At 38.9% G+C, this 24,661-nt stretch overlaps 1 protein-coding gene across 6 annotated transcripts in view; it reads left to right on the top strand.

Annotated features, from left to right (window-relative positions):
* The window catches only part of zdhhc14 (zDHHC palmitoyltransferase 14), a 113,613-nt gene extending 89,153 nt beyond the window's left edge, over nt 1-24,460 (top strand). For 4 of the 6 annotated variants that reach the window (XM_061968659.1, XM_061968657.1, XM_061968658.1 and 1 more), the window contains exons 4-10: nt 354-506; nt 4,055-4,192; nt 5,440-5,488; nt 10,774-10,876; nt 16,780-16,889; nt 17,955-18,060; nt 23,526-24,460. In XM_061968659.1, the coding sequence (XP_061824643.1) occupies nt 354-506; nt 4,055-4,192; nt 5,440-5,488; nt 10,774-10,876; nt 16,780-16,889; nt 17,955-18,060; nt 23,526-23,996 (1,130 nt within the window). In that variant the 3' untranslated portion in view covers nt 23,997-24,460. Of the gene's footprint in view, nt 1-353; nt 507-4,054; nt 4,193-5,439; nt 5,489-10,773; nt 10,877-16,779; nt 16,890-17,954; nt 18,061-22,412; nt 22,436-23,525 lie in introns of all 6 variants that reach the window. The other 2 variants (XM_061968664.1, XM_061968662.1) reach the window with 2 other exon arrangements.
* The last annotated feature ends 201 nt before the right edge of the window (nt 24,461-24,661 follow it).

Below are 24,661 nucleotides of genomic sequence, written 5' to 3'. Positions count from 1 at the left end.
GTAATATTTGTGTGGGCCCCAGGACCCTCGATAGTGGAAAAGTTTGGCCCTGAGGTAAAAAAAAAAAAAAGACCATGTGTTTACCATGAATTGATTTACGTGTACCCCGACTTAAACAAGTTGAAAAACGTATTCGGGTGTGACCATTTAGTGGTCAATTGTACGGAATGTGTACTATACTGTACAATCTACTAATAAAAGTTTCAATCAATCAATCAATTAATGCAAGTATAGAAGTATTTAAGATAATATTAACATTTCCAACTAATAATCAAATTTTGCTTGTGTATTACTTTTGCAAACAGGCCAAAGTCTCTCTCTTACAATATTTCCTCTTTGTCTCTGTCTCTAAGATGTGGCCAATGGCAGTACGGGCTACCGGCCGCCACCTAGGACCAAGGAGGTGGTCATCAATGGCCAAACAGTCAAGCTTAAGTACTGCTTCACTTGCAAAATTTTCAGACCACCACGTGCCTCCCACTGCAGCCTCTGTGACAATTGTGTGGGTGAGTTAATCAGATTTATGCATTTTACTGTGTTTTATTCTCGTCATTTTCAACATTTAGGCTGTTGACATAAAGCCATAATCACAAAAACATTTGGATCACATGCATCTTTAGGCTCTGCTTTCATTTTGACTTCAGTCACAAAACAATAATTTGTGAGAATGGGTGAATAAAATCTGTCGTAGTTAGCATATCTGATTATAGTCATTTCCACGCTTTGCACTGCAAGATCTTACTCAGTTATGTAAGACTGATTGTGGCAGACTTATTTTTAAAATCAGGATTGATTTAACCCAAAATGAGCAAAGATCTATCCGAAATCACATTTAGCTATTGGTTTTTAAATGTTGAAATGTTACATGGAGCTTTTATGGAACTGCACTGCAGGTATCACAGCAACAGCCTCGTTCTGTAAATGTCAGTGGGATAACCAGCTCTTAAATAAGTAAGCAGTCACAATGGATCAGGCCCCCTGCTGAATATAAACGACAAAGAGGGTGATCCACAGAGAAGTGACAGCTATCATTTTTATTTTACACACAATATATATTTTTTGCTTGTACGGTAGACACAGGAGACAGGAGACCCAGACCATGTGTGCATATTTTACAATTTTAGCCAGATGTCAGTGTGATTTTTTTAAATTATTAAACATTTTTAAATGGCTTATGACTAGATTACAGTTTGATGATTTCCAACCAAGATTACAGTTTAGATGGAGATCATCAAATCAGGCTTACGTTTTTATATAGCACAACAAAGCCATAAAATAAACACAAATAATATTGTATTAAAAAGAACCACCAGGAGATTAGAAAAAGGCGCTTTATGTATAACTAACTAACCATATTATCTAAACCTATATCCACCCCTCAGTTTGGGTTAATTAATGACCAATTGATAAGACAAATGTAGTATTCAAAGTTGTGTGTGATTCATCATTCACCTTCATGCTTTCAAACATTTCAACTAGATATTGATGACTAAAAGACGAGAGCAGGTCCCCTTACATCAAACAACAACAGCAACTCTAAATATTAAGTTACAAATCTAGCACTGTGGATAGCTACAGGTATATCTATCACATTTAGAGATGAAGTGTGAAAAAATACTAGCTATAAAGTCCTTAGAAACTTGAGCTGCTTTGAAGTACGGTAAATTGGCATTCATTAATTTGACCTTTCATACATTGTTGAGTAATGTATTTGCATACATGACACTGTCTGTTAGTCAGCAAGACCGGTTGCAATGTACGTTGTTTCCCCAGTGTTCAAAAATATGTGTTGAATTATTTTCTTCCTAAGAGACCTTAAATTGCCCTTTCAAGTTTTAACACAGACTGAGATGATCTGCTCTGTTTGCAAATGTTCCCAATCATTTTCAATGGTAACTATGGATACCAACATGAACTTTGTGACTTTAAAACATCAAATTTCTTGGCCATAGTTTAGTCACAGTTGCTTTTCCAGTAATTTTGGCCTATTTTTTTTTCTTGGAATTAGTTTACATAACTAGCTATTTTTCACATTGGGTGTCTATTTTGCCAAGGCAGAGGGACAATTCACTTTGCCCCACATTTTGCACAGATGTGGATTCCCGCTGTTTGTTTACATGCTCTCAAGTAACTGGGTTGTTATATTTAAACAAGCATCTGGTGTCCCAACATTAAGCAATACATAAGGTCGTCATGTACAGGGATATTTAAAAAAAAAACAGTTTTATACTCTACTCCAGTCACTGAAAAAACTAATTACAGTGCTACCTCAATTTAGGAACTTCATTGGTTCTATGACTGATCTTGGAACTCAAAACACATGTATCTTAAATCAAGGTCGCTGATTGAGATTAATTCAAATCAATTTCATCTGTGTAATAATAATTCTAAAATCCAACATGCCTTTTAGAAAGAAAAACAAACTTTTAGACCAGAGGTCTTCATCTAAAATTAAAATTGGTCCAGATATAGAGCATTTCCTCACACAATTGTCGTTTGGTGTTTTCCGGTTTTAAAACCAGATGTTTTGGGGGCAGTTCATAATGGGTTTGTTTTAGCATTGGCTTTGCCAGCTAACGGTGTGGAGGCTTGTAATTACTCTTTTTCTTCATGGCGTGGGCATGCAACATACTCAGCTAACAACTAATAATTCTAATGGATGCTTGCAACTTAAAAACTAATAAAAGGCCGATAGACAGTTCCTATTTCAAAATACTTGTAAGTTTAAATTCATGTAAGCTGAAGTACCACTGTATTGCATTAATTCAATTTGAAAACAGCTTTTTAAAACACATGTAAACACCATAGTTAGATCCTGCTTGACTTTTGTTTTCAAGCATTTGCAGAACACACGGACACTGTGATTACCCAGATCAGACTTGTACTACATAAATGATCTCCTGACAACGCTGACATTGCCAAGAAAGCATGCCACCTAAAGAAGCAGGAGAAAATGTAAGGCACCTGAGACGCCAGTTGCAGAGTCTACGTCAAGTTACATAGCGAACCGGAGGATACTAAAATACCTGTTGTCAAAGACATCAAGGAACTGGTCAGATGCTGTAGTTTGCATCATCTCGACTACAAAATGAAAGGCACTACTCATCAGTTGAGGATGACAACACCACAATATTAACGTAAATCTGGACACTTCATTTATTTTTTATGATATTTGCCAATTCCAACAATATCAAGCAATGCATTTTATTTATTAATGCACAATACAACATTCCGGTCGTATTTGACTGAAGTATTTATTCATAAATTCCTATTTTATTATTTTGATTTTATTTTATTTTTTCTATCTATTCTTATTCATGCTTTCGTACTCTTAAATACTCCTAATTATTTTGTCATTTTTAGAATCTTTATATTTAATATCCTTCTTTTTTTTTTTTGCTTTATAACTGCACAAACTATATTTAAAAATGTTTTTTTACTCCTATCGTCATTAATTCCTTCATCTCTGTATAACTTTTGCTTGATTGGGCTGGACTTACGATACATGCCAATTACTATACTAACAATTAAGAAATCATAGTTGTGAATTGGCAATATTACACAATACACATTTTATAGATTAGAATAAATGATAACCTGTTTTTTACAGTATATGATCATTATTGGCATTGTCTGCATAGCCAACAAACACTATTTGGTTTGTATGTTTGTTGTGCAATATAAATGTGTGTTAAAAAAAAAGTGTCCTAAGAGTAAAGCCATTCATCAAAGACATGTTGCATCTTCTTGCGCAGATAAATAATTCCCATTAGCCCAGTACAAAATCAAATTTTCTTCCCAATTCCACCTGTTTTTAGCATCTTACTTTGCTGCGAGTTAGCTAATAGGCCAAATGGGCTAGCTAAAGTAACAATAGCCCAATGAAACATAAATATAGAACTTCAATATAAATATGAATAAGTACAAAAATAACAATACAAACAGTACATAATGAGGTTTTATACAAAAAGACAATTCCAAAAAAGGAAAAATCCCCAAAAATATGTGTGAGTGAACATAACCCAAGGACTTGACTCTCCCCCTGTCCATGCAGAACGGTTTGACCACCACTGTCCCTGGGTGGGGAACTGCGTGGGAAAGAGGAACTACCGTTTCTTCTACATGTTTATCCTTTCGCTGTCCTTCCTCACTATCTTCATCTTCGCCTTTGTCATCACACACATAATTTTACGTGAGTAAAACACACTTATGAATGTGTTTTTATCCAGGAGCTTCCAGGTGTATATGATGTAATAGTAACCAGTTACTGTTGATTTTCTCATTGAGATCGAATGTACAGGACAAAAGCTACCGTATTTTCCGGACCATTGTGCGCACAGGAGTATAAGGCGCACGGCCGATGAATGGTCTATTTTAGATCTTTTTTCATATATTAGGTGCACCGGATTACAGGGCGCATTAATATGTCTTACCTTATACACACACCTTAATAATACTCGTATGTTAAAGCATAGTACAATCCATCAAGCGGTGCGGCTTCATAGCTTACCAAAGTCGTACTAAAACATTTTGATAGATTTTTGAGCGCTGTGTGTAATGTTCTGTATTTTCAATGGAACTCCAAAGACATGCACCTGGGGATAAGTTGATTGGCAACACTAAATTGGCCCTAGTGTGTGAATGTGAGTGTGAATGTTGTCTGTCTATCTGTGTTGGCCCTGCGATGAGGTGGCGACTTGTCCAGGGTGTACCCCGCCTTCCGCCCGATTGTAGCTGAGATAGGCTCCAGCGCCCCCGCAACCCCGAAGGGAATAAGCGGTGGTAAATGGATGGATGGGCATATAAAATGTTGGTGTTGTTTACTTGAGTAATATTGCAGTCTAGACGTATCTCTTGTGTGTGACGGCCATTGTATTGCAGTCTACACATATCTCCTATGTTTGACTGCCATCTACTGGTCACACTTATCATTTCACCATGTACCAAATAAAATAGCTTCGAGGTTGGTAAGCAAAACTAGAATTACTCCGTACATTATGCGCACCGGGTTAAAAGGCGTACTGTTGAGTTTTGAGGAAAAAAATGGATTTTAAGTGCGCCTTATAGTCCGGAAAATACGGTAATTGTTGTCCTCAAGTGTAGCACCAGCTCATCCTTTTACATTTACATGTTATCTGGTTAACATTACTAAAACCTGCAGCCTGTGATCCCAATGTATTTTGCAGAGCTGTTACTTAAAGAAAAAACAACTTTGATACTTCTGGTGTATGTAGGTCCAGCCGCACAGCTGCCCAACATTTTTTTTTTTTGGTCTGTCCTTGGGCAGATGGACATTAAATTGAAATGACAATATAATTGGGCACTGTGCCTTGTATTCGCAGCAGGTAATAATTCCAATGTGCTTATAACCCAACATCTGATACCCTCAGAGCTTTTCACACTGATGGAAGTGATTTCTTTGCATCTATGTTTCTACAGGCTCCCATCAAAGTGGGTTCCTCACTGCTCTTAAAGACAGTCCAGCCAGATATCCTTTTCATCACAAACTTAAAGGGGAACTGCACTTTTTTCGGAATTTTGCCTATTGTTCACAATCATTATGAGAGGCAAGAACACATCTTTTTTTATGATTTTAAAGATGATTAAAAAAAATGTTTGAAAGATGCGGCTAATGGGAGTTGTCGTTGTAACCTTCAAAGCCCTCTAAAACAACTTCAGAACTCAAATACACTTTACAGTGATACTTGGACACGTCAACAGTGATAAACCCAGGGTAATAGGGTGTTTCAGGTCTTTAATCATCAGACACCCTCGCCAGGGCGACCCAGCCCGGAGTGATTAGACCCTATGGATCCACAGCCACCCGGAGGCCTTCTCATGCGGCCTCGAGGATGTTCCTAGTGGCTTTTCTTGACTGCAGTCCACTGATGCCAAGGAGTTTGAACACTCGCTGTGGGGAGTGACCTGAAAAACCTCTTTAATCGACTCCGATTGGTTCGGCCCCGCTTCGGTATTTCGCCCTCTTGTGCTCATTGGCTTCCCCAATCCGGTCCTCCCAGGGAACAGTCAGCTCCAGTAGCACCACTTGCTTGGTTGACTCCGATGTTAACACCATGTCTGGGCGGATTGAAGTGGTAGCGATGTTGGCCGGGAACTTGAATTGCCTTCCTAGGTCAACTTGAAGCTGGCAGTCAGGAGCGGTGGAGAGGAGCCCCCCTGATGAGTTGGGCTGGTGGTTTGCCTTCTGCCCTGCTTTGAGGACGGCAATTGGCTGCTTTGGTGCAATCTGGAACTTGGTGTTATGTATCGCTGTGCAGATGGACTCTGCCAAAGATTTTAAAACTTGGTCGTGGCGCCAGCAATACCGCCCCTTCGCAAGAACCTGTGGGCAACAGCCCAGGATGTGCTCCAAGGAGCCACTCCTCTGGCACAGATTGCACTCCGGCGTGTCTGCTCGGCCCCAGGTGTGCAGGTTGACCGGGCTTGGGAGAACATCCTACACAAATTGAATGAGGAACTTTGTGCGCAGTTTCAGCTTTCCAGAGCTCTGCCTAGGTAAGTTTCCGAGGTTCTGCATGCTCCCACCTTGTCCACGCCCCTAGCTTGGACATGCTGACCATCTTGTTGCAACGTTCTTCTTCCACTTTTGCACGGATCTCAACGTTTTATATACACAGTGCAAGTCTATATATAATGTAGTAACAGACACGTTCATAACTATATGTAATATGTTCAATATTTACTGTATTTTGATCATTTTAATCATTTCCGGGACTAATTTCTTTTGCGCATTGATTTCTGTTTCCATAGCAGCGCACGTCTGACTTCTGGCAACATGTGTGTTCTTACTTCCGGAATCAAAAACGAGGGTGTTCTAATCATGGCAGACTTGGTAACAGACAACGAAAACAACTATTTGAGGATTTACAAACTTTTGAAGCTAAATAAATGTTGTCTGTCTATCTGTGTTGGCCTTGCGATGAGGTGGCAACTTGTCCAGGGTGTACACCGCCTTCCGCCCGAATGCAGCTGAGATAGGCTCCAGCACCCCCCACGACCCCAAAAGAAACAAGCGGTAGAAAATGGATGGATGGATATACTGCTGCTTATAGAAGCAAGCACAAAGAAAGAGTGAGGCGTTGGAGCAGATGGAAGCCGGGAGAGGGGGATGAAAGCGATTTTAACGCTATAAATATGGAACTTTGAGCCAAGCTATTTCAACATAAATTAATTGCTTACCCAAAATCAGAAGGAAAACGTCCCCGGCCAGCTGGAGCAGACGAACAACTGTCCATTGAGTGAGTCATTTTAATATTGATCATGATACACAAAGCACGCCATGCGTGGTAGTAGAACTACAGTACATAGGCTATCTGTCTAGCTCAGCTGTGTACAAATAAAACCTGAATTTTGGGCTAAAACTTTACAGATACTGTTGTATGATTGTTCATGTTTTTCAGTCAGTACAGATTGGTGTTGTATCGCAGTGTTGTGCATTATAAACTCAAACGCGTTTTGTGTTGTTGCAGAAGCTAGCTTATCTCTTGCTGTTGTTAGCTTTTACAGCTAATACCCTAGCACGGCGATGTGTTGCTACGATGGAAAAAGAGTTCCTCTGTGTTTGCTCTTACAATAACACTGCCGCTTCAGCGTGGTTATTATACGGGTTACGGAACATAAATCAAGTATTGTTGATGATTTTTTAATGCATTTTTAAAGTGATTTAGAGGTAGAATTGATTGCTCCCATTATCTGCATTGCTAGCCACATAAACTGAGCGGATTTTTATATGTTTTGTCGTCTTGTCTCTCATAATGATTGTGAACGATAAGTAAAATTCCAAAAAAGTGCAGTCCCCCTTTAAGGCTCGCCATTTATTATGAAATGTTTCTTATTATAAGCTGCTGTCTTTTACGCCACTTGGTCGTTGTGTTGGTTATTTGAATGAAATCTCCTTTTAAATTAACCCTTCCATTATAGGATGTGCACATCTGATTACTCCTGTTTGATTAGTCCTAACACCAGCTTGCAAAACAGCAGCTCTATGTTCATTCTTCGTCACATAACCAACCCCACCCACCACCAGTGTCGTTAAGAATAGATGTTTCAGGAATGTCTGTGTGCGGTAAATAGTGAGTAATTACGCCACACTTTATTCTGTAGTCACAATATTGTGCTTTGTAAGTACAAACCCCGTTTCCATATGAGTTGGGAAATTATGTTAGATGTAAATATAAACGGAATACAATGATTTGCAAATCCTTTTCAACCCATATTCAATTGAATGCACTACAAAGACAAGATATTTGATGTTTAAACTCATAAACTTTATTTTTTTTTTTGCAAATAATAATTAACTTAGAATTTCATGGCTGCAACACGTGCCAAAGTAGTTGGAAAAGGGCATGTTCACCACTGTGTTACATCACCTTTTCTTTAAACAACACTCAATAAACGATTGGGAACCGAGGAAACTAGTTGTTGAAGATTTGAAAGTGGAATTCTTTCCCATTCTTGTTTTATGTAGAGCTTCAGTCGTTCAACAGTCCGGGGTTTCCTCTCTCGTATTTTACGCTTCATAATGCGCCACACATTTTCGATGGGAGACAGGTCTGGACTGCAGGCGAGCCAGGAAAGTACCCGCATTCTTTATTTACGAAGCCACACTGTTGTAACACGTGCTGAATGTGGCTTGGCATTGTCTTGCTGAAATAAGCAGGGGCGTCCATGAAAAAGACGGCGCTTGGATGGCAGCATATGTTGTTCCAAAACCTGTATGTATCTTTCAGCATTAATGGTGCCTTCACAGATGTGTAAGTTACCCATGCCTTGGGCACTAATGCACCCCCATACCATCACAGATGCTGGCTTTTGAACTTTGCGTCGATAACAGTCTGGATGGTAGCTTCCCCTTTGGTCCGGATGACACAATGTCAAATATTTCCAAAAACAATTTAAAATGTGGACTCGTCAGACCACAGAACACTTTTCCACTTTGCATGAGTCCATCTTAGATGATCTCGGGCCCAGAGAAGCCAACGGCATTTCTGGATGTTGTTGATAAATGGCTTTCGCTTTGCATAGTAGAGCTTTAACTTGCACTTACAGATGTAGCAACAAACTGTATTTAGTGACAGTGGTTTTCTGAAGTGTTCCTGAGCCCATGTGGTGATATCCTTTAGAGATTGATGTCGTTTTTTTATACAGTGCCGTCTGAGGGATCGAAGGTCACGGTCATTCAATGTTGGTTTCCGGCCATGCCGCTTATGTGGAGTGATTTCTCCAGATTCTCTGAACCTTTTGATGATATTATGGACCGTAGATGTTGAAATCCCTAAATTTCTTGCAATTGCACTTTGAGAAACGTTGCTCTTAAACTGTTTGACTATTTGCTCACGCAGTTGTGGACAAAGGGGTGTACCTCGCCCCATCCTTTCTTGAAAAAGACTGAGCATTTTTTGGGAAGCTGTTTTTATACCCAATCATGGCACCCACTTGTTCCCAATTAGCCTGCACACCTGTGGGATGTTCCAAATAAGTGTTTGATGAGCATTCCTCAACTTTATCAGTATTTATTGCCACCTTTCCCAACTTCTTTGTCACGTGTTGCTGGCATCAAATTCTAAAGTTATTGATTATTTGCAAAAAAAAAAAAAGTTTATCAGTTTGAACATCAAATATGTTGTCTTTTTAGCATATTCAACTGAATATGGGTTGAAAATTATTTGCAAATCATTGTATTCCATTTATATTAACATCTAACACAATTTCCCAACTCATATGGAAACAGGGTTTGTAAAAGCACAGCAAACAGTGTTCATTCCCTGCATGCCATCACTGAACTCCACATCTAACTGTAAACTGAGGCTCTAAATGATCAATCAACAGTCAACCCTCTTTGTGTCTTCATTTCCATGCTTTGAAATTAATTTTGGAGTCAAGATTGAGAAAGTTAATCAGTCTTGTAAAGACCCACCTGTACTGATGTTGGGCTTATTTAACAAGCAAAATGCAATTTAACTCAAATACAAATATTTCTATTTCAAATTGGTAGTATTTATATTCATAAGCAGACCTTTATTAGCAGGTCTAAGCAAAATGTATATAATTTGAGTCAAAAAGCCAAGAACACAGAGCACTATCAAATCTAGTGGAGAGCCCAGAGCGCCATCTTTTTCTGCCATCATCTCAGTGGCCTAGTGCCACAACAGTTTGTCTGGCAGAAAAATGTGTGTCAAGCTGAGCTCAGAAGGATCTGTCCAGCAACACTTGAATAAAGAGGTGCCGGAGTCAATATTGTCATGGCAGATCTTTGCACAAAGGCAAAGATGTTAGTTAGCTGGGTTAGAAGAGGGCAATGCCTCTGTCTGGGCTATATTGTATTAAAAAAAGGAAGAGTAAGAAAGTATCTACTTGACTTATCCATTGTGTGCAGACTGATCTGACCATGTATCTTTACGTGTAAAAATTACATAAGAGTATGCTTAAAAAGCCTGCAGGTACATTTCTGTGCTTCATTTTATATTCCTCCTTTGTTGCTCACAACTGTGGAATCACAAAAGACTCTTATGCTAAGATTTAATCACTGATATTGTAGGCCAGTCATGTAAAGGATAGAATGTTTTTAGGCTATTTGTAATTTCAGTGCTTCATGTAGAGCAGAGCACATGAGCGGTCAAGTGAACTGATAACAAAGAACGATTGACAAGAGGACATAAGGCATTATGTTAGCTTGCTGGTACTGGTCCCTGCCTATGTACATGCCGCTAAACGTATGTGTGCATGTGTTCTTCCTTGACTTTACTCTGCCACTGTGTTGGAGGTGGTGGTGTGTTTCTTCTCTGTGTGGTCTATTGTGGGCCTTTCAGGTTTCCATACCTACTTGATCAGCTCCAACCAGACCACCAACGAAGATGTAAGTACTGATCTAAATATACATCATAATGCCTAGTATTATTTTATGTATTTAAATGTAGAATTGTGTGTATGATTTAGGTCTGTCAAAAATAACAAGTTAACTACTGTGATAATCCACAAAAAATTATCGCATTAGTCATGTATACAAACAGATTAATCGTGCAATTTATTTTGACCGGACATGCTCCTTTATTTTAACTGTGGATGGTTACCTGAACAGCGCCGTAGGTTGTTATTAGAGATGTAACGGTAAACGTTATAATGTTAAACCACGGTGAAACTTCCCATGGTTACTATTACCATTTTGAATTAAAATTATTGTAAGTCTGTGATTGGTAACACTGATAAACTCACGGTCTGGTGACACTTCTCATTTACTGAAGAAGCAATTTAACACTAGCTAGCTTGAATGCTAACATGAAAATAAGAGATATGGAGGTTATTTTTGTCTTTAATACAAAAGTTTTTTTTTGCCACTGAATTTTGTGAACTGAATTTTTAACAATTAAATTTAATTGGAAAAAAAACAAGTGTTTTAAAATTTTGTGTATGGAAATTCAGTGTCGAATAATTTGCTGCTTCAAAAAGTAAAACTCACTTTCGGTAAATTAAGGCTGAAGCAATCAACCCTGTCTCAGAAGCAGCCAATGAGGTGCCAAGTTTGAAGTCACGTTACACGAGTCTTGCAAAACAGCATAAAAAAAGCAATTAACTGGGCTACCTTGGCATAATACAACATAATAAACACTTATGACCACCAGGTGTGCAGTCACACACACTAGCACTTGACCACCAGGTGTCACGTCACACACACACTAGCACCTGACCACCAGGTGTCACTTCACACATACACTAGCACCTGACCACCAGGTGTCACGTCACACACACACTAGCACCTGACCACCAGGTGTCACGTCACACACACACTAGCACCTGACCACCAGGTGTCACGTCACACACACACTAGCACCTGACCACCAGGTGTCACATCACACACACTAGCACCTGACCACCAGGTGTCAAGTCACACACACTAGCACCTGACCACCAAGTGTCACGCACACTAGCACACACTTTTTTTTTCTACAATAATTTGCTTTACATTGAATTTAGATACACTGAATTTTTATACATTGAAATTATCAGCATAATTTGATGTAAAAAATAAAACAAAATAAAAAATGTCATAATATTTAAATGCGAAAAATTCAGTTACAGTGTCAAAAAAAAGCTTTCGTAATATAGACACAACTTAACCTCAATAAAGAGACATTAACGTATTTTTCCATTAAGAAACAACATTCCCCAATCTATACTTGTACAAACACATTACTGTCTGAGTTGTGTTGGAAGACGTTTTGCCTCTTGTCCGAGTAGGCTTCATCCGTTCGTGCTCATAGACTTAGACTTAGACTAGTGGCTAGTGCCAGAATCCCAAATGTTTATACTTCAAAAACCAGGAGGGTGTGGCTGGGCAAGGATGGCTTTGCCCTTTTGTAGTGAGAAAAACAAATGTTTTGAAGCAATCGAGCAATCCTACTGTCAAAGCACACGACAGTCGTCAAAGTGTAATTTCCCCTTGTTAGCATTGAGGTATTGTGTGGCAGAACGTTCGCTGTGGATCCACTACAACCAGTCCAAAATAGTCGGAATCCCCCGCGTAACCATTCCATTCAGTTGTAAACAAAGGGCACAAATGGCAGTGCATTCATCATTACACTGGATGGATTAATATATTAGGAAACCAAAACAACCACTTAGCCGACGCATGGCACTGCATAGACAGGCAAACTCTTCAGGCCAAGACTCAGCTGTCTTGTGACACAACCAACACACTTTTTTTTCTTTATCATTAAAAAAACACAAAAACTTTTACAAACTGAAACAAAAGATAAACATTTAAACACTCAAATAAAAATAATATGGCTCCTGATGGGGCTGTTTGCAACATTTACCCAGATGCTTAGAGAGCACCAACTTTCCAATGTTTTTTACACATTATATCCCGCCCCCTCACAGCTTCTCCTACGTAATGACGTATGCACATACGTACTCAACACATGCACACGCAATAGCTTTAGGTGTTGTTAGCTAATAACAATTTGGATATCTAGCGTTGCCTATCATTGAATGTATATTCTATCATAACAACAACATGAGCGCAAATTGTCCGTTGCTTCTCTTGGACTGCTTTTGTATGTGTGCACACCCCCTGTGCGTACACGTTGATGAGACCGGGTGAGTGACAGCCATAAACACCAATAATTTTTATTCAAGCCGGTAAAAAATTGTATTACGTAAATGTGAAAAATATAGACAATTGTCAGACAAATGTGATCTGTTAAACCACTAATGGTAACATAAGCTAGCCGGTGGTGTTCTTGTTATATTTTTTGTTTTGATAAATGTTACTGTGAGGAAGTTGTAAACAGCACCTTTAAGTAACCAGAACGATATTATTATTAATATATTATAATATTATATTTATTTTGCCAAAAAAGTATACTGTATGGCTATTTATTTATTATTGTATTTAATTTTCTAAATACAACTTGCTTATAATAAGTGGGTATAAGTACTTTTTGAGCCCACACAACAATACCGTGCAAACAATGATAACCGTGATAATTTTGGTGACAATAACAGTGATATGAAATGTTCATATCTTTACATCCATATACAGTATGTTATACAATCTGTAATCAGGTCAATGCATACCATACGTCAGTGCAAAGATGAGTGACGAGACTCCAACTGATGTACTCACTGGCAAATTTCACTTAAAAAAAACCTTATTAGACTTTGGATACAACTGTTACCAGGTTTTGAGCAAATAAATGACAAAATTTAAAATGTATAAATTTTAAAAAATGTTCCCGGATGACATTGCATTTGTGTCCAAATATTCAGGTTTTTTGTTGGACTCTTACTATTATGTTGGATCCACTATGGACTGGACTCTCACAATATTATGTCAGACCCACTCGACATCCATTGCTTTCGGTCTCCCCTAGAGGGGGGGGGGTTACCCACATATGCGGTCCTCTCCAAGGTTTCTCATAGTCATTCACATCGACGTCCCACTGGGGTGAGTTTTTCCTTGCCCGTATGTGGGCTTTGTACCGAGGATGTCGTTGTGGCTTGTGCAGCCCTTTGAGACACTTGTGATTTAGGGCTATATAAATAAAGATTGATTGATTGATTGATTGATTGTTAAATTAATTTAAATGACACAATCAAGTAATAACCTGTGATTAGTCATGATCGATTAAAATTTCAAAGTGTGATCAATCTGATTAGAAAAAAAGAATTTGACATCACTAATATAAATATGTAAATGTGTACTGTACTTCACAAAACAATGATATGCATAATGATATGCAATGCACGATAACGCTGATATCTCAATATGGCAATACTGCGATTACAGATAATCGCCCTTATAGGGAGGGAACAAAATTAAACCACAAATACATGTCATAGTTTATATTTTGCAGCATGATTTAACCACAGTACAAAATCGCAATAGTGCAAAAACACAGTTTAATGTGTAAATAAATGTAAATCTAAGACCTCAACTGATTGTAAAAGAACTTTTCTAAAAACAATAAAAAAGGTTATTGAAGAGTTTTCAGAACTTTAACGTATACCAACAACTTATCATTTCAAACAGGCAAATTCCTAAACAAGATTAAAATAGCAAAATTTGTACCAATTGAAGACAAACACTGGTTTACAAACTATAGACCTGTTTCCTTACTTCCACAACTTTATAATATTCTTCAATAATTATTTAACACCAGATTAGACAAATTCATGAACAAAAGTGGAACACTCGCGGTGAACCTAACGTATACAGAGCCAACATTTCAATATTGATTGCATTATTTGAAATAATGGAAGAGATCACCAATGCAATAGATGGTAAACCATTTGCAGCTGCAGTTTTAAGGGATTAACAAAAGCATTTGACACAATTAATTCTAGTATTTTAATTAAACAAATTAGAACAACATTTGTAAAGTTACAAAGGACTTAAAGTTAGTGTTAATTGCTGACGACACAACTGTGTTTTTTTCAGGAGAGAACACAGAAGGTAATACAAATAATAACAGAAGAAATTAACAGATTAGCAAAATGGTTTAAAACAGACTATCTTTGAATCTCAATAAAACTAAAATAATGCTATTCGGTAACAGTAGAAGAGAAAGTCAAACACAAATACAAATAGACATAGTAGATATTGAAGATTAAAATAAACCAATTGTTTGGGTGTAATAATAGATGATCAAATAAACTGGAAATCTAATATAAAAAACATGAGAAATATGTCAATAATAAATAAAGCTAAATATGTTCTGGATCAAAAATCACCACATATTCTCTGCTGCTCGCTAGTGTTACCATATCTGAGTTATTGTGTAGAAATATGGGGAAATAACTGCAAAAGAACACTTCATTCACTAACCCTCTTAGAAAAGAGGTCAGTTAGAATCACATAATGTCAGTTATAGAGAACATTCATACTCTTTATTTATTTAATCATGTGTATGCACATACAACATTTAAGACCTTTAATAAATCAGTATGTGGAATTAAATTGTGGAATGGATTAATCAAAGAAGTCAAACAAGGTACTAATATGGATCCAGCTAAGAAACTGTTCAAACTCAAAGTGCTTAAAGTACAAAGAAGAACAATTCTGATTAACGTCTTGAACCTTGTTAAAAAATTTGTTAATCTTATTCATCCTATGTGAATTATAAATTACTTAACTATTTATTTTTGAGGACCTTATTTACTATTTTTGTTTGTGTTTAATATTAATTGACTTGCTCATTTGTCTATTAATTTACTTACTGTTGTTTTACAGATTGAGTACAAACAAATGTGTTAGAAATTGCTACGAAACAAAAAGGAGTAGGATTAAATAAACTCTGCTTCTTCCTACTCCTTTTCGGTCAATTAAGTATAAACATAACACAAAAGTTAAGCATTTAAATAAAACAATCAACATTTCTATTACTGTTAAGGATGGATTGATATAATGTTGATGAGTATGGCTTACAGTTAATGAAAACCTTGAATTAAAAATCTCCAAAATTTGGGGTTTTCAAAAACTGTAAGCCATGATTATAATAAACCAAAATTATAATAAACAAAGGCTGGACATATCTCACTTTGCTCACTGGGCACAGTTTTCATTTGCGAGCTCAGGTTGTTGGCAAACAAGGTGGGTGGTCAGGCATGTTTTTTTTTAGACGCTTCTTACATACTATACTGACTTTGTCCCATCCACACAATAAAAGCCAAAGTCGTTTTAGCGATGCTCCTCCTGGATGACATGTAAAACGGAGACTTTACTCGTTAAGGAGGAACAATGAAATACCGTATTTTTCGGAGTATAAGTCGCACCGGAGTATAAGTCGCACCTGCCGAAAATGCATAATAAAGAAGGAAAAAAACAAATATAAATCGCACTGGAGCCCGGCCAAACTATGAAAAAAACTGCGACTTATAGTCCGAAAAATACAGTACTTTTTTTAGCAATAACAAAAAACAATCCACTGGTAAGAGTGCATTGACAATCAAATCACAAGGTTAATTATTGCAGTAGTTCAACAAATGGATATTTTGCCACAATCCTAATACCAAAAGCACAGTTTGCCAATTTCTGTATTTTTAAATATACAAGTACATTTATACGTTTGATGTCAGCTCGCTTCTTCTTTAATTTGGGTATTGTGCGCTAATAATAAAGCTGTATTAGTATGACAGTTTACAGCATGACCATAAAGCTCAAATTATGCTAGATACAAAGTGTGAGTCTACACACCATGCACACACATGATGGTTGTTGATTCTACCAAAGCTGTGACAGATGCTTTTGCTGTGTTCCAGATTAAAGGTTCGTGGTCTTCTAAAAGAGGGAAGGACAACTATAATCCTTACAGCCATGGAAACATAATCACCAATTGCTGTGCAGCACTATGTGGTCCCTTGCCACCCAGGTATGATGTTTATCACTTTGTGTTCCCAGATTTTTAGAGAACTGTCCCTTTATTGTCTATGCATTGAAACACAACATTTCCCACTCATTCTCATGGTCAGTTGTTTTGAATTACCAAAATAGAAATGTTGGTGTGAGGAACTGCTTTTTGCTTGAGTCACCTGTAGCCTGTTCGGACTGCATTGTTGTTTAGACACAGCAAGAGCTGAAAGATTTTAAGCGCTTCCTCACAAAACAATGTAGAATGTAGAGCTTTCATTTCACACTGCTGTTTATGTTATTAAAAAAATAGATTTAACTGTCACAGCAACATTCTCATGCTCATGTGATTGTCAATGTTACGGCCATGCTCTTTCACGTCATGCAACATCATCTAAAGTTAAGAATGTGCTCTTTACCACCCATACAAGATGCTATCTCCTCTTATCTTTCTTTTCTTGCTTCTGCAGTCTTGCTGTCGATTAAATAACCACATGGATGCAGTTACTGTGGACATTAACCCAGTAAAAAAATGACACACTCCCTAGCTAAGCACATAAATGTGTGCCAATAGGAATGTACCTGTCGATGCATACTCACCTTGTGCAAACAGGAAACAAAGTGCAGTGGATCTTTGTGACATTCTTTGCGTCACACGAGCAAGACTCAACAATAATTAGAGGAGGTTAGCAGGCGAGACCCTTCATGGCACAGGTGGCCGCCATCTGGCTGAGTGCTTGTGTTATGCCACAGGAATCATCGCACTGCTGGATTCACCAGCCAGAAAGGAATGTTTGAACTCAGTCTCATACTATGCAAGCAGTGCTTCTTTCACGCCCTCCTAACACACCTCGACTATTGTCTACTAATGTTCATGTTCTCTTTAGCATGGTATTTTTAAGTCGTAGTGTAGTTAAGTGTTGTCCAGAGCGACTCTTCAACCTTTGCATCAACCCAGCATGCTTCCACTTACACAGACAATAGGCTCTGTTGGCAGTGCTGACTCACAAGGACCATCTGCACTCATGTAATGTAATATTTAGTAGTGAACAATACATTTCTCCTCTCTTTGTTTCTCCCTTACTAGTCTCATTGATAGACGGGGCTACATCCAGCCAGACGCGCCGCAGCTGGCACCGCCAACCAACGGCATCACAATGTATGGTGCTACTCAGTCTCAGCAGAGCCACATGGTAAGACAGTCATCTGCTGCTTTGGTCACTACTGTCACGTGCTAACATGTCAGACAGAAACATGCATGTTGAGGGCATGTCCACAGCAACATATTTGTATTTTTTTTTTTAATGTGTTCTGGTCCTTCATCCATTTTTAACTGCATTTTAGGTCACTGTTCTTGCAAAAAGAGTGACGATTTAAAACAAATTTCCACTGATTGTTAATTAGTTACAGTACATTTAACACTGAAACTATGTAATTACTAACTGATTACTAAATACAGATTGTCTAAAATAGACGTTTTAGCATCCAGTGTTAAATTTTAGACACATTGAATGCAATTTCATGTCACAGCACATACAGGTAAAACTCGAAAAATTTGAATGTTGTGCAAAGGTTCGTTTATTCCAGCAATGAGATTTACAAGATAAAACTAATATATGACATAAGCTGATAATATGCAACTTGAGATATTTCAAGCCTTCGTTTGATATCATTTTGAGTATTATGGCTTACAGCTAATCAAGAACTTGAATTGAAAACATCTAACTTTGTATATAATGAGTTTATATGACGTATTAGTTTCCCATTTGAAGTTTAATTGCTAAAATGAATGGACTTTCGCACCATATTAACATTTGTTGAGTTTCATCTCTAGTTTGTCATAACATCATAGTTTTAAAAGATCATCTTCAGCTAACCCCCTACCATGGCACTATAGTAATTATTTGTGGAAATGTCTAGCATTCCAGCACAATTCTTCCATCCAGATGTTTGTATTTGTCATTAATCACGTCCTTCAGTTGAATGAAACACAGGTTTGCCGTTTAATTGAAAATGTCAGGGTCTACACTACTTATAGTTTAGTTGTATCCTGCCTACATCAGCTTCGGCAGAGGTGTGCTGTGTATTGACAGTTTCTGATTTTATTGATATATTGTGAGAACCATTCAACAGTACCACAGTGTGAAATGGGTGTTTATTAAAGTCAAAATTTAAAAAAATAACTTTAAAGACTCTTTAAAGTTATTTTGTTTTATTTTGACAACTGCGATGATATGGCGACTTGTCCAGAGTGTACCGTCTTTCCGCCCGAATGCAGCTGGGATAAGCACCAGCACCCCCGCGACCCCGAAAGGGACAAGCGGTGGGAAATGGATGGATGGATGGAAATGAACACAAAGCCCTTTGCTAACTACAAACCACATATAGAAGCCTGAAAAGCCGTTGGCATGGTAGAAGCAGCGTGTGATATGATGGCACATGACACTTAAATCACATAAATCTTTCTGTATACTGTTGGATTGAAAGAGTGCGCCAGCGTTACATTTATCTTTAATGGGATTGGATACTATTTTTAAAAAATATCTAATGACGTAGGGCATAAACAATCAAATGACTGTCAAACGTCTTAGAACAAGGGAGGCAAAATGGAGTGTAGTATTTAGCTTTTACAAGCATGTTAAATAGTTTAAAGTATAATCTGTGGGCGTAGGAGGAATCTGTATCCAAAATAAATCAATTAATTATTCTCATGATTAATGAAGGACATTTTCTCAAATGACCTACCGTAGCCCTAACTTCTTATACATACAGTGCATTTGGAAAGTATTCACAGCGCTTCGCATTTCCAAATTTTTTTATGTTACAGCGTTTCATTTTTGTTCTCGGATTTCTGCACTCAATACCCCATTATGAAAATTTTAAAAGTTTTTATTTTTATTTTGCAAATGTTATAAAAGTAACACATGTGCATAAGTATTTACAGCATTTGCTCAATACTTTGTTGATGCACCTTTGGCAACAATTACAGCCTCAACTCTTTTTGAATACGATGTTGCAAGCTTGGCACACCTGTCTGGGCAGTTTCATCCAATCCTCTTTGCAGCACCTCTCAAGCTCCATCAGGTTGGATGGGAAGTGTTGGTTTTCATCCAGGATGTCTCTGTACATTGCTGCATTCATCTTTCCCTCTATCCTGACTAGTCTCCCAGTTCCTGCCCATGAAACCCATCCCCACAGCATGTTGCTGCCATCGCCATGCTTTACTGTAGGGATGGTATTAGCCTGGTGATGAGCGGTGCCTGGTTTCCTCCAAACATGACGCCTGACATTCACACCAAAGAGTTCAATCTTTGTCTCATCAGACAAGAGAATTGTGTTTCTAATGGTCTGAGAGTCTTTCAGGTGCATTTTGGCAAACTTTTTGCTAAGAAAGGGCTTCCATCTGACCAGTTTGGTGGATTGCTGCAGAGATAGTTGTCTTTTTGGAAGGTTCTCCTCTTTCCACAGAGGAATGCTCTGACAGAGTGACCATCGGGTCACCTCCCTGACTAGACTAAGATGAATGAAGCAAAGTACAGAGACATCCTGGATGAAAACCAACGCTTTCCATCCTACCTGATGGAGATTGAGAGGTGCTGCAAAGAGGAACGGGCCAAACTGTCCAAAGATAGGTGTGCCAAGCTTGTGGCATCGTATTCAAAAAGACTTGATGCTGCAATTGCTGCTAAAGGTGCATCAACAAAGTATGTGAATACTTAAGTACATGTGATTTTTTTATTTTCAGTAAATTGGCAAAACAATCTTTTTTTACATTGTTATTATGGGGTATTGTGTGTAGAATTTTGAGGACAAAAAATGAATGTATTACATTTTAGAATAAGGCTGTAACATCGCAAAATGTGGAAAAAGTGAAGCGCTGTGAATACTTTCCGGATGCACTGTAATACTTAACTGCAGGGGTCTGTAATGTTTTCCAGGCCAAGGACCCCCCAGACTGATGAACAGGTGGAGCGGGGACTCCCTACCTTGACATTCTGTATATAAATGTGTTTTAAATTAAACTGGTCCTAAAGGTACCTTTTAATTGTGCAATATTAATATTAATATTATAATTATTTAGTACAGTGTTGCTAACAGCCAGCTGGCAACTAGTGCACTAATCGCTAGTTGACAACTAGCGCGCTAATTGCTACCTGTAAACTGGTGCGCTAGCTGTTAGCTGACAATTGGCACATATATCGCTAGCTGACCACTGACGCGTGAATCGTAAGCTGACAACTGGTGTGCTAATACAATAATATAAAAAATATTATGTTTTTATTTGAAACCTGCAAGGTGCAGTGAGTAGGGTGGCCATGTCACGGCCATTTTTAAACTACAGTTCAGTGTGTTGGAGCAATAGTGTATTAAATATATTCAAATCAGTGGGAAAATTGCATGAAGACTATAAAAAAAAAAGGCTAATCAACCAAACATTTTACGAGGAAAGCATCCAAACTCCACATAACACATTCTCTGTTGTGACGTTCTGCAGAGGTACTGCAGACCCCCTGGGGGGCGCTAGCCCCGTTAAAGCGCTCTGCTTGAGTGTGTTTCATGTGAGTGGCTGACATTTTCTTTTTAGCACATCCATGTCTGATGAGGTGCGATAATGTTTGCTTTTCGTCAGGTTTCATCCCTGCATGAAACTAACAATGGTGTTCTCTGTCCCCAGCAGGAAATGCACAGGAATGTTGTCAGGAATAACAACAAGCTCAGCCATGTTGTCTGCTGACTTGTTTAAGTGACAGTGTCTAATCTTATGTGCTCGTCCTCTTAGCGACACACCAAACAGTCCTGCATGGAATGATTTGAACTGCATTAAACTGCAACAAATCAATCATCCGAATAAAATGTATTTACTTGCTAAATATAGGCTCCCAAAAATAGTTACACACACTACCTCAGTGGACCTTGTGTTTGGTCCAGTACTGAAAGATAAAGACTGCAGATACCAATATAATGGATCCGTGTGTCGTTTGCTTAATGTAGACACATTTGATATTGGGGTCATTACTCCAAAATCTAATAAGATAGAGGGCCGGTACTTGAGGTCAGAGGTCGCCAATGTGGGATGACCTTGCTCAAAGTCTCTTGTCTAGTGTTTAGCACGTCTGCCCCACAGTCAGGGGATACCGGTTCCATTCGCTGTTGGAACGTCACAACAGAGAATGTGTTATGTGGAGTTTGGATGCTTTCCTCGTTTTTCCCACAGTCCAAAAAATGTGCACGTGAACTTCTTGTCCATTGGTGTGAACGTGCGTATGAATGCTTGTTTGTCCATGGCTCCTTTTCCACCAAATGTCCTGGAACTAAAAGGTTTCTGTGACCTGTTGTTTTGCATTTGCACATCTCACAGTTGTCACTCTATGTCGAACGCTGCAAAGCAGACCTAAAAATTCCAGGAACCTAAAAAGTACTCTCTGTGGAGGTGGTCCAAATTTGGTTCCTTCAAAGACTCAGGGCTTATGTTTGTTGTGTCATCACTATCAATTTAGAGAGGATGGACACAAATAATGAAATTATCTGCTATCTCATCTTTTAGGTCAGTGAGACTGAGTCAGACAGGTGAGATACCAAACAAATGTACACATTTGTGGTCAGCACCTTTAGGTTGTTCTTTATCTGCCACCTCGGCACCGCTGGTGATCTTTTGTCTATCGCTGCACTACATGACTGCTCACCGCCACGCCGAGAGTCTACGGCAGGGATATTCAACTCAATTGTTTTGGGGGCCACACTTCCAGAAAGTGAAATACCTTTATTTTGTGTAATACCAGAGAACCAATGTCCTCTACAGTAAACATTTGATTTTGGTCTTTTTATTTTGTCAGAGTTACAGGAGCGCTCTGCTGTTTATAAGGAAATTCTGCAAAAAAGCTTGACGTGTTAGTAAGAATCTGCTGCAAAAATGTGAGTCTCTTACAAGTTTTTTAACTGAACTCATGAGCCACCAGTTGACTTGCCCAAGTGATGAAAAAGAGAGGACCTAAGATTGAACTTTGAGGAACACCACTTGTATAACTAAAGACGTTGAACAAATGATGACTGAATGCATCTGAAGTAAACACGCTATAACAACACCTTAGTTGAATACATCACATTATCAAAGAAATGTTACTGCCAAAAAGCAGAGGACTAAAACGGGTGCCTTGAGGAACACCTTAATTATGTAAATCAGTAATTTGGACCCCAGTGTTTTATGTTTGCGAGCAAGGTTAAAATATCAATGCAAGAATCTGCCAATGTGTTTGTGGTCCAAGTTCCTCTGTACTACAATAGCATGTTTGTGTTTTTAGGAATTTGCTGCTAAAATGTTTGTCTTCCAAGTTTGTTCTAAAATGTGGGGCCGGTATGGTGTCATTCCTGAGCCGGATTTGGCCCCAGGGCCGCCAGTTGAATAATTCTGCTTTCAATGCTCCACTTTCCAGGCTGCAATTTTCCCTCTATAGCAAAGCTGCAGACAGAAACTTGGGGTTTCACCTTGCATTCACGTTTTTAGTGGTGTACAGGGCAGCTTCTCTATGGGTTCAACATGCTAACGAGGGTACTAACATCTTTTCTTCTCTCTCCAATCACATTTCCCCTTTCTTTCTTCTTCCATTTCTGCTTTCATCCCCTCCATATTCTTCTTTTCTACACCGCCGTGTGCTCCCAGTGTGACCAAGACCAGTGCATTCAGAGCACTAAATTCGTTTTGCAGGCCGCTGCCACTCCTCTCCTCCATCACCAGGTGAATGAGCCAGTCATCTTGACGACCCCCCCAGAAAACGGAGGCTCCGTCCCGAGCCGCACCTCACTCGGGCTGGGGGGTCCCTGCACATCGCTGCCGCTCGGGCAGCCCACCCCGCCGACCTCCACGCCCAGCCTCAGTTGCAAGGAGTCCGGCGACATGCTGCCAATTCACTCCCACGGCCACACACACAACCACAGTTGGCCCATCCAGGACCAGGTGTCGCACCACCACTATCTTACCCCAGAGGACTTGCCCTCCCCCCCAGGTATGCTTCCCTGCAGCAGCCCCCTGGGCCACAGCCACACTGTGCAGGCCGGCTTCTACAACCCAGCTAGCCAGGACTCGCTGCACGAGGATTCTGTCAGAGGACTGGTTAAGCTCAGCTCTGTCTGACAGCAGTTGCACGCTCCCCAAAATGTGCCACAATGTGATAAGCGAGCAAGTGTTTCAGGTTTTCACCAACATGGTGGCTGAAATGGACCTGAACAGAAAGAACGCAGCAATAGTCTCCGCTGTGCTGACACACTTCTCTCTCTTCTGGACTTCAAGGGAAATCTTCAATCTGCACAATGTTTGTTTCAAAGGAAAAAATATATTTGAACTATTTTGACACGTTTTGGGGGAAAAGAGCTGAATTTCTGTCAGCTTTCAGTTTTGTTTCCCAAGCAGACAGACTTACGCCTATTTGCCTGTTGCTGATTGGACAGTGTTTTTCTGCCTTTTGTCCATGTACACTCTCAGCAGTGCAATGGTGGATGTCATCATATTGCATATCATCCTGCTTTATGTTGGGGGGAATGAGTTGTACCAAATTATATTTCCTGTGGATATAAATAAATCACCTACTTTTTATCAAATCCCAGCTTTTATATCGAGCCTTGTGGTCTACCAGCCATTATAATATAGTCGAGGACGTTTATCCTTAATGCCATAACCTTTTGCCATGTGCATACATTTTATTCAGCTAGAAAAACAACCAGCTTTGAGTGTTTTGAGCAGTCTGTAGCTCTGGTCTGACACCTTGTGGCGACATTTTGCCATTGCAGTACACAGCAATA

This window comes from Nerophis lumbriciformis, linkage group LG08 (assembly GCF_033978685.3).
Source record: "Nerophis lumbriciformis linkage group LG08, RoL_Nlum_v2.1, whole genome shotgun sequence".
Lineage (NCBI taxonomy): Eukaryota > Metazoa > Chordata > Actinopteri > Syngnathiformes > Syngnathidae > Nerophis > Nerophis lumbriciformis.
Note: the sequence above shows the minus strand (reverse complement) of the source record. Positions and strands in the feature narration are given on the sequence as shown.